General features: G+C 33.5%; 1 protein-coding gene across 2 annotated transcripts in view; it reads right to left on the reverse strand.

Annotated features, from left to right (window-relative positions):
• The window catches only part of LOC149552378 (uncharacterized), a 96,471-nt gene extending 92,637 nt beyond the window's left edge, over positions 1–3,834 (reverse strand). For both annotated transcript variants that reach the window (XM_089787917.1, XM_089787918.1), the window contains exon 1: positions 3,469–3,834. In XM_089787917.1, the coding sequence (XP_089644043.1) occupies positions 3,469–3,686 (218 nt within the window). In that variant the 5' untranslated portion in view covers positions 3,687–3,834. The remainder of the gene's footprint in view (positions 1–3,468) is intronic.
• Between the last annotated feature and the right edge of the window lie 7,904 nt (positions 3,835–11,738).

An 11,738-nucleotide genomic window follows, 5' to 3' on the forward strand; every position in this document is an offset into this window, starting at 1 on the left:
TATCGAGAAGGATTTGCTTCAGTTGACTTCCGAGGATATTGGTCATATTGGTTCAAAGGGAGTAGACCATGTGAGGATGTAATCTCTACTGATCAAGAAACTATAGCAGTCTTGAGGACTATGATTCATGGGATGGAGTCCCACGTATGTAGGATAGAAGGCCTTTTTGAAGACACCTAGGTCATGATATTCCTGGATTATGGATACTTGGCTGAAGAATGGAGACACAGCTTACTGCCATAGGACTAAGTTGGTAGCACACAACTGGAGACATCTCTCCAAGAGGAAGAGGCTATTTCTTCCTTCAAAGAGGAGAAATTAACAGTCAAAGTGAGTTTGACTAACCTACAAAGGCAACCTTGGACGAGAAAGTCAGCAGGTTACAGCTTTAGAGGGAGCCACATCATCATGAGGATTTGTTAATGCATTCTTCTCTGTGAGAGAAATTTAAGGTGTCAACTCTTCTAGCATTTCTCTGAAATGGAGAAATTGAGGTGTCAACCCTCATAGTGCATTTCTTTGAGACTGAGAAGTTTAGGTATCAATATCTGTAGTGCATTTCTCTTCAACAGAGAAATTGAGGTGTCAGCTCTCATAGTGCATTTCTCTGAAATGGAGAAATTAAGGTGTCAGGTCTTGTAGTACATTTCTTTGAGATGGAGAAATTGAGGTGTCAGCCCTCATAATGCATTTCTCTTTGAGAGAGACTTGAGGTGTAAGCCCTTATTTACCACCCTCTGATATGGTTTGTGGTGGATGTCATGTGTGTCACGCCATCACAACACCACATGAGACAATCTGTGGTGACTTTCTTGTAATTGTGTGTTTATCCTCTAGATGAGCCATGGTGAATATCATTGTGAGGTGACAATCTCACAATGATGTACACTTGTGCATCTTACACTCATTGTGAGGTGACAATCTAACCATAATGGTTGATATCTTTTCTGTGTCTTTCATTCTTGCTGTCTTTTCTGTTTTGTAGCTCTCTTGCCAAGCAATATGTGGTTGCAGAGCATCCTTACTGTTTCTTATGATGCATTTGCAGTTATATCAGTGGATTTGATATACTACTGTTACCATTGTGTTAGAGATGGGGAGTTGGCCAAGTAACCATCTTCAGCTTTTGTATCTTCGTGTCTTCTCTCTACACCTGTCATTGATGTTTTAGATATTTGTTGAAGTTGAATTGATTCCCATTCTTAACTGCCACCATTCATGCCAATCACAAGGTATTCAAGTATCATCAGTTGGCTCATATGTTTGGCCGAATACAGGACGTTCTAATTGTGCTTGCATTTATCACCTGTCAGTTTTCATTGATTCATTCTCTGTGTATTGTCAAAGGTTGAATAATCTTTGTGTTCATGTGGCTGTTGATGATCATGAGAATTTAAGTGTCAACAATTCAAGTGTAACTGTCATTGGTTCATTATATGTGTAATGGGTGCTGCCCCATGAGTTAATGGGACTTAGCCAATTGATGCGGGTCGACTTCACTTAATGATTAAGTGTGTGGTGATGGTGACTATTCTAGCAGAAGAGTGTGTGAAATGGCAGCATAGATGGAAGTCTGAAATTTCAATGACTGAATATTATCATTATGTGAGATTACTGTATGTTAATCTTCTGAGTATTGCATGAGCATGTGTATGAGTTTTGTGGTATATTGATTTTACTCTTCAAAAATTATGAAGACGACAGAGTGTGTGACCTATTTCTGCTAATTCATGTGTCTAAAAATACAGTGTTATATTTCTGTATTGTGCATGATACATGCTACAGCTTCAGAATTCTTCTGTGCATGATTGTGTATGATCATTGAATGTCTAAAAAAACATTCTTGTCGTCAGAAGTATCTATGAGATACTTGTAGCATTTGATATTTTGTTGTTACATAACTAAAGTGATTGAACTATGAAGAAGGCTTATTGTTGACTGAAGAGTTATCAATTATTAGCATGAGAACATTGTAATTGTTTTGAGAATACAGTAAAGGGTCTATCTTTTGTGGGGCTGAGTTTTCCACCCTCAAGTGGAGGGTTTTCCCAGGATAATTTATCGTGTCATCTGTTTTTGAATTTCTCTTCATTTGCATTCTTGAACCCTGGTTCAAAATTTAACACTTAACCAATTAAATAATGTTTCTATTGCTTAACCACTCAAACAACCGTATAGAATTCCTTATCATATATACAACAATTTCAAATTGTTCTATCAAACACTTTAAAATTGACAATGATAGTAAATTAAAATTCGACTGCCTCTTTAGAATAGGCCAACCCCAAAAGCGTAAACATTAAAACTTGATTCCACATAGGATTATCTTCAGTATACTATAATTAAAATATTATTACACTGTTTGATTTGATTTATCAGTATTAAATTATTGTAGGTGTATTGCGTAATCACGATTAGACTGAATTATATTATAAATTCTGAGTTTACTGTATAGAATTATGTTTATTAAATCTTACCACAATTAAATATATTATATTTTTCTTTTCCTCCTCATTCTCTGGTTTTATTGTTGCTTTTATGTTAGCCCGGAATTATCAGTTTCATGGCTCCTCAGTTTCCCTTCCCTGTTGGCATATTGGTCAACATTTGACGAGCTAAATCTGCAAAACATTCACTTTTCCTCTTTCATAGCAATGGTGGATTCACAGAGTGTGATCATAAACGTTGATGTACTGTCCCAGAAAACTCAACGAAACATTGATGTTACGGTTGTTTTTAAGTAGTACAATATTTAAAAGAGGCATTAACCAAAGTAATCAAAGAGGCATTAAAAGAGGCATTAGACAGAGTTCAGATTACGTGCGTTTAATACAAAGTAATGAAGACGAGCAAGGTTACCAAACAGAGTTGAACAAGGCTGTTTTCTTTAGTGTGTTTTTCTATTCAACCGGAATAAACGTAAATAAACAAGGACTTTGTTATAAAAGAAACTGAACCGCAGGTTCTTTTGGAGAAACAGCGAACATTAAAAAAAAAAAAAAACATACCATTTTCAATCATACAGGCAGATTCCACAACTGGTAGAGAATATTTTCATCATTAGCATATAAAAGTTTATGTATGTGTTGTGTAGGGTTATGTTCGACTTTTATAAATTATATATATATATATATATATATATATATATATATTACATTTTGTTGTATTCGTACTTTTCTGATTATATCGCAATTTTCTTTAATATAATGGTTTTTTCCTATTTAAGGTCCACCATAAGCACGCTCTCTGGAAACCGGCTACAAGTGACCCAATTCATCTGGCTGCCTTGTTCCTTACTTGAATTTGACTTACTCTCTGATCAGGACTAGCGCAGCCTTACTACTACCCCGTCACGCAGGTCAATTGGGAAGACGAGTAAGGATTTCTCCAAGAGCAAACGGACTTGAGGCAGAAAATTTGAAAGAAGAAAACAGTGAGAAGGCAAGGAAGAGGGAAAATTGAAAGTACCTTTCCTTGCGCTCCTGCAAGCTCTTCATTTGAGCCTTGTAATGGTTTTCTATGTACTGTTTGGCCGCGGCTACTCTCTGTTTGGTAACGGGTGAAGGAGCTTCGTCGTTGGGAGGACGAGGGCAATTGTTGGTATTATTGTCATCTTTCTTTTTCCCCAACGCAGCTTTCATTGCTTTGGGCTGAAAGCGCTGAAACCATCCCTTGGTGGCCTCCATGGATGAGGATCGTATTAATAATGCTTTCCCTGTTAAAACTGCTCAGTCAGTAGACAAAGAATAAAGAATGAAGCACGAAACAGCCCTATCCTCCCCCTCCTCCTGCCCCTGCCGGATCCATTTCTCTCCGCAATTGCATTTCATCAAACACTTTTCTTCCGCCTCGCCGATTACAAATACATTGGCTCTCAAAGACCTGGCCCATAAATGTCTCGCGCCTCCTCGTCCCACAACAGTCCTTTTACGATTAACTACACTCAATCCATCGCTTCCCAAACATGCAACATGCTCGACACTTAACACGAGAGTTTCGCGTAGCGAAATAACAAAAAAATAATTGCAGGTAAACTGATATAAATAGAACCGTGGAGTCCGCCCAGCGTGGGGATTTATTCAAAATGACCGGCACGTGTCAATGAAACGCGGGTTTTATTACCGGCTCGCGCGAGGGATAGAGACCGCGTCCTTATTTCCTTTCCTCCCAAATTAAGCAAAAATCCGCCGCTTCCTCCCTCCCGCCGCCTTCCTCGTACGCAACCACGCTACCTAAACTAACTTACCCAACACTATTATAATTAATATTCTATAATATGTTTCAAAATTATTTATAAACACTTCTATTTTTTATTATTTATTTATATTTTTTTTAAAGAAACGCTCTTCTATGTGTTTAATGGATACATGAAGCCAATTTCTAGACTATTTAACGAATGATTTTTCTGAATGAGAAAGGTCTTAATCCTTGAATCCAGGATGAAATCACTTACACAAATCTATATATAATTGAAACAAACCTTTGATGTTCTTGTTCTTGTTCTTGTTCTTGATGGAAGGAACTTGATTTTTAAATCAGAAAAAATTTATCAACTTGAGGTTTAAGTTTTCAAAGTCATCTAGATGTTGGCCTAAAGTCATCTCACCCCTATTTGTTTTGATGAGATGCTCAAACTCCCTTCTTGTATCCTACATTTGCTCCTTCATAAAATTAATGTCCCTTCTCATCTCCCTAGGGTTTCCCAAGACACCCTTCATATACCCTTGATCATCATGGGCACTTCTCTGATTCAAATTATCCTCATCCAAATCCACATTATCTTTCCCTACATCAACATCCTTAGTATCTTTATACTCAGCCTTCCCTTGAAGCATAATCTTCTTACCTTTCATATCCTTCTCATTTTTATGGATCAGGGGTTCATCATCTCAGGGGATGTTCATCCATCTCCCATTTTTCTTCGTATTATTTCTAGATTTAATTCCACTACCAATTTTACCCTTATTCTTCTTCCCTTTTTCCTCTTCAGTCTCCTCATCAGTCCCAACCTCTGTCTCATAATCCACCTCATTTATTTTCCTTCTCTTAGATGACAAGCCTCTAGGGGTATGATTCTTTCTCTTGTTTTCCACTGGCTCTGCTTCTTTGTCCTCTATTTCCTCTTCATAAACCTCATCTGAATCACTCCCCTCAGTTTCAAATTCCATAATATTTTTGCTTATATGAGGTCTGTCCACTTTTTTTAACTTAAGCAAATTCATAATCAACACCATCAAACCCTCATGAAAAGCATGATCCCCATCTGGGTCATTTTGAAGGGTTAAAATGGTATTATCTACAGACTGTCGAAGGTAAAAGGGAAAGTTAATCCTAACCCTATGTCTAAAGTGATTAGCCAACATGAAATGGTGACCATAAATCTTAGTAAAACAACTATCTAGGGTAATATACTCAATCATAAGACACATGATAAACCTCCAAGGACTAGAAATAAAATGAGGGCTAAAGTAAGAATTGCCAATTTCGACCAACCTATTTCTCTCCTTGGTGGACTCCGAAAACTCGTCAACAACTCTGTCAGACATCTCCCTATCTCTGTAGAAGTTAATCCCTTCCTTGTCCAGGCTAGTGCCTTTGGCAATGATATCCTCTATGACTTCCATTCTCTAATTTCCAACCAGAACATTGTCATTCTTCCAAGTTTTGATAAATTGCTTGGTAATAGACGGATTATTTCCCTTTAGTTTCTCCATAAATCCCATAAACTTGCCCTGCTCTAAAATGTCCCATATCTCTAGTTTTTTTTTTTTTTTTTTTTTCCATTCTGTTCAATTCCCTGGCTCGCACCTCTTTCTCCTACCTCCCATGTTATTGTTTATATACAAATTACTATTCTTACCAACAAGCTTGAGCAGGTTTAAATTCTCTATTTCGAAGTCACGATGGGTTTTTCTCCTCTACAAAAACACCCACAATTTGTGTGGTAATAAATGAGTAGTTGAGTCATACACAGTCATGGTCCACATACCCCCTCTCCAACACCTCTTATAATTACTCCTAATTATCGTTGCCATCATTATTAAAACATTTTTGTTTACTTCCAATTTTGTCGTACCGTTTAGTAAATATTATGTTATTTAAATTGAAAATTATTAACAATCTAATTTGTTCACATAAGATTATATTTTTAAAAATAATTTAATTATCAGGCACCTATTAGCTTATTGTTGTAAGCACAGAAGCATGCAATTGCTAGTAACATATATATATATATATATATATATATATATATATATATATATATATATATATATATATATATATATATATATATATATATATATATATATATATATATATATATATATATATATATATATGTCTTGTTGGTCACTTTGAATTCCTTTTATGCCCTCTCCTTTTACCCCCCTCGTTTTGATTTCCTCACCCCATTTACTTCCCTCTATCTCACCTATCCTTCACCTCTTAGAAACCTCTTCTCTTTTCGTACTTTCATACTCCCTCCCACCTCTTACTCCTCTCTTATACTTTTAACTCCCTTCCTCCTTTTGTCTCCTTGACTTATTTGATTGTCCTATTTATTTTTGACATTTGAATTTTATTTTAGTGAATTGTTATTTTTGTTAACTATTTTCTTGTCTAGTTTTCATTTTTGTCAGTTTCTTATTTTCAATATATATGTAGGTGGATGTATGTGTACCTATGGTTTGTGTTTGCACATAATAAAATTATGTATAGAATCTTATAACACCTATAATGTATATAAAGATTGTATAACTAGTGTAGATGTCTTAAATAAATCTATCTAAAGAAATGTCAAAAAATATCAATTATAAAATACATTAAATTAAATTTACTACACTCAAAAATATTTTTAAATATTAAATTATTTTTAAAAGTATATTATGTTAATAATATTTATTGAAATTACTATACATGCATATAATAATAATAATAATATAGTAAACAAATAGCAAAATAGCGAATTAGACTACAAAATCATGATAACTCTACATAGAAGCACGTATTAACAAAAGGGTTAGAGAGTGAAAACAAGCGAAGGAACAATCTTGATTTTGTCCAAAAATAAAGATAAAATAGCAGTAGAAGGTTACACGTGGGCAAAAGAGCTTCAGTTGTAGGGTCACGTACAGAGTTGCAAGGACACGTGAGCGCTAGAGGAGTGTATAGCAATAGAAGAGATTCTTCCCCATTCTTCAATTTGGGAAAATTTTTCCTACCTTGGATTTTGTGCCATTTGCATCTCACTAGAGTTGTAAGCGCTCTAGTCTCTCTCCACTCTTTACTTCTCTCACTAATTTCAGGAAGTCAAAATTTATTTCTAGATTATAACATCTAGGACCTACTACACAGAGTGGATTGTGTAAATTTTACTATTAGTGTTGGTAAAAGGAACTTAGCCAAAATCCACAAAGACTCCCATCATTAGAAACTAAGGTGCATCATTGTCAAATCCTCAAACCTGAAATGGATAGTCGCATGGCAAAAAGGAAGTTGAAAAATCATCCACTAATTAAATATATGAAGAATTGATTATTTCAAGAATGAACTAAAAGACACTATAGGCATCGAGAAAGGAAACCAAATAAGCATTAATTATCAAATGAGGTGGAATCAATATACAACCTGTTGAAGAAAGAAAATCTACCAACTTTTGAATCTACCATTGAATCTTCCTAGAAGAGCATATTACTAACCCTATCCCCATAACAATAAAAAATAGAAGTCATATTAATATAAGCAATAAGGTAGCAGAAGTTGAAATGGGTATCTGTGAAAGTTGTGATTCCTCTCAACACCACCTACAATCAAATCTACCACAAATCATTTACACAATTGAATATATCAAACACTAGTGCAATATCTTCAACTATAATCATAATAGGAAAATATCGATATAGCATAAGGTTATTTGATTCATATATGACAAAAAAGAAAGAATGAAAGAGGAAAAAATAAATAGATAACAGAAAAAGATGAACCTAAGAGGTTCAAAATGACAAAAAGCAATCCAACTTAGCACAGTGATATCATCTAACTTACGAAATTTTAATCAAATCATACTACTAGCTATTTATAAAAAACAAAATGGTGACGTTCTCTGCCCTTGCAAATAAAGAAAACAAATTTGTTGCAACTAACAAAATGTATTCATCTGCCCTTTTACAAAATGTGGAACATAGTAATTCTAGAGCAAAGGGAAATGATGTATTTGCTGAAAAACTTAGGCATGCAAAGCAAGTTTTACATTCATGAACACAAAGTATGGACAATCGATATATCATAAGGTTAAAGCAGTGATTACAAATCCGCCCTACAAAAATAGTTTTGATACCCTAGCTAGAGCATTTCATGATAAGAAAGTTAAATGTAATGATGCTCCAATAAAATACCTTCCTTTGCATAAGAGAAAAGAGTACATTTAACCAGCAAAAATTGAGAGCAAACAAGATACGATAGAGGATGATTTGGATTTGGTAGGATGGACCAAAGTTGGAAGAAAGATGAATAAAAAACTTTATGCAGAACAAATAAAGAATGGATTGACAAATCAAAGAACACTAAGCAGCTAGTAGCCAAGGATGGATCAACAGAAAGGAAACCATTACAAAGATTCATACCAAAAGAAAAACCATAGAGGCCATCAAATTAAAATCTAAATCAAATGGGAAAATCCAAGTAATATGATGGACAAGTGAATCTTCCATACAAAGGTTAGGATGGAGAAACACAATAGCCCAGGGTATTAGAACGAGAGATTAACATGGAAGATATCAATCAAATGTTAGAAAATGTAGAAGTAGAAAACATAGAAAATGAAACTCAAGAAATAGAAAGGCAACAAGTTTATGACTCTACTAATCTGAAAAGAGAAAAATAAAAAATAAATTCAAAAGTTATATAAGTTCTGACAAATGCTAATAGGAGGTAGACATTTCCTTGAAGAAATAAATATGATTGGTAACCAACAAGAAAAAGAAGGGGAAAAGGAGAAAAAGTTTACTTCTAATCTTGAAAAGAGTGAAATTAGAACAAAAGATGTTCATAATTAATTAATAGAAGCTAAGGAAACAACATTGAATATAGTAAATATAGAGGATTAATAGAAATCCTTTACTCCTTTGGATGTAGTTGATTTAGATAAGAAAGATTTCCCTGAGGTTCTCGATGTTGAAGAAGAAAATGAAGAAAGTGAAGAAGCAATAAAGGAAAAAGGATGGTTAATTGAAAGAATCGTGGAAATGGAAGATGAAGAATTTGAAGATGAGGATTTAGAGGATAACATTAAAAAATGCAATTTAATAAATACCAAGGGAAATAGTGAATCAATATCAAATAAAAATAGAGCCTTAGACTCTTTAGTAGGAATGAGGGAAGATAAACAATTGGATATAATAATAATAAGAGAGTATAATAATGTAAAACAGAAGGAAATGAAATCTTATTTCCCAAGAAAAAGTAGAGAAAAGAGAAGGAGCTTGCAAATATATTCCTATTGAGGTAGAGACATTTTAAAAAGAAATTGAATTAATAGATCAAGAAGAGTTTCCAGAAAGGCAAGAGCCTACAACACAACGGTAAATTGCGAGCCTCTTATCAAAGAGGTCTTGGGTTCGAATCTACCTATGCTTAATAAAATAATAATAAATAATAAATAATCTTAGCTTCAGCCTTGACCGATCAAAAAAACAAAAAAAAAGTTTCCAAATAACTGGAATTTGGATAATCTAGATACGAATAAAGTAGGAAAAAACCAAAATTGGGAGGAGTTCAGGATCTAGGAAACAAAAGTATTTCAACAAGATATGAACAAAATAAATGGAGAAAATAATCAAATTAAGAAAACAATAGGTGAGATACAAATGAGGATGATAGAGGAATTAGTTTCAAAATTATGAAAGAATTAGAAAAAAAAAAATCAAATAGAGAGGAAGATGAGTCTATTGCTACAAGTGTGCAAAATGCTAGTAAAAATTTAGACAATGATGGTATCATAGCAAATTTGCAAGGCTTAGAACATCCAAAACGTGGAAAATAAAGCAAAAAAAGAGGAAGGAAATCCTTAGTTGAACTTAGAGTGGCTAAAGGTCTGGTTGGTAACTAGAAAAAGATTAACGAACTTTTGAATGTAGGAACGGAGAAGTTTTTCCCTGTAAAGTCATGAAACTAACAACATGGAATGTTAGGGGCCTTAATGCCCCTAATAAAAAGTGCTTACTTAAGGCAATTTAGTTCATTATCTAGATCAGATATATTATTAATACAAGAATCAAAACTTAACAGAGAAGAAGGGAAAATATTTAGAAGAAAACTAGGTTCTTGGAAAATGGGACTAGTTGATTTAGTCGGGGCCTTGAGTGGGATTGATATTATTCGGGATCCAAGGAGGATAGATTTCACTACTTTTGTGTCTGGTAATAATTGGATGAGGGGAGAATAAAAAGATTTAAAAGTGAAATTCAATTCCTACTTATTAATGTGTATGGGCCAACTCCAACAATGAATAAGAAAGAAATTTGGAATGAAATTAGCAATAATTTAGAGTTAAATCCAAAATAAAACAATTTCATTGCTGGAGATTTTAATGCTATTCTAGAATTAGGAGAAAAAGCAAGTGGATCCACGACCATTGACTAGGTTATTATAGATTTCAAAGCATGGTTCACAAAATATAACCTTATTGATATTCCAACATTGAACGGGGTCTACACATGGAATAGTAGACAAGTTGACTTCTATAATATAGCAAAAAGATAGGACAAGTTTATATTTATAGGAAATTTAATATCTTTTAATCATCCTTTTAATGACTATCTAGTTGGACTAGAAATGGGTGAATCACAAAAACCGTCAAGAAATCCATTTAAGTGTGAGAATATGTGGTTTCTAGACATATAATTTCTTGATAATATATATACACGGTAGCATGAAGAGAAATATGAAAAATCGAGGATGTTTTGTTTCATAGCCAAATTGAAAATCTTAAAAGAAAATATAAACAAATGGAATAAAGATCATTTTAGTAGCATATTTAAAGAAAAAATAGAGAGTGAAGAAGATTTGAAAAACTTAAATGAAGAAATCATTAGGGTATGAATGGATAATGAAAGATGTATCAAAGAAAATGAGCTTCTAGCTAAAAAGGAAAATATCCTAACAAAAGAAGAAATATTATGGAAACAAAAATCAAGAGAAATGTGGTTGTTAGAAGGTGATAAAACTACAAAACAAAATTATAATAGTATTATTCATAGAAGAAATATTAATAGAATAACAAAAATCAAGGATAATTCAGGAAGGGTAATTGAAAATCCAAATGAGATAGCGGAAACTTTTGTGAATTTTTATGCAAATATCTTTAATAATCTTGATCATCAAATTTAATAGCTCAAAACAAGATGTTAGGATCTATTCTGAAAATTATAACTGCAAATGATAATAGAAATTTAAATGAAAATTTTACTTAAGAACAAATTAAAGAATCCCCTTTTCAACTTAATCCTAATAAATCTTTGGGCCTAGATGGATTTCAAGTCTTTTTCTTTCAAAAATGTTGGGATATTTTTGGAGGAGATCTTTGGAAGGCTATTGAGGCAACTAGAATTATGGATCCCGTCTAACTAAAATTAATAATACATTCCTACCTTTAATTCCAAAGAAAATTGATCATATGGATACATGAGATTTTAAGCTCGTAGCCTTATTTAATATAGTCTACAAAATGCTCTCAAAAC

This window comes from Cupressus sempervirens, chromosome 6 (assembly GCF_028749045.1).
Source record: "Cupressus sempervirens isolate cs-2001-9-10 chromosome 6, ASM2874904v1, whole genome shotgun sequence".
NCBI lineage: Eukaryota > Viridiplantae > Streptophyta > Pinopsida > Cupressales > Cupressaceae > Cupressus > Cupressus sempervirens.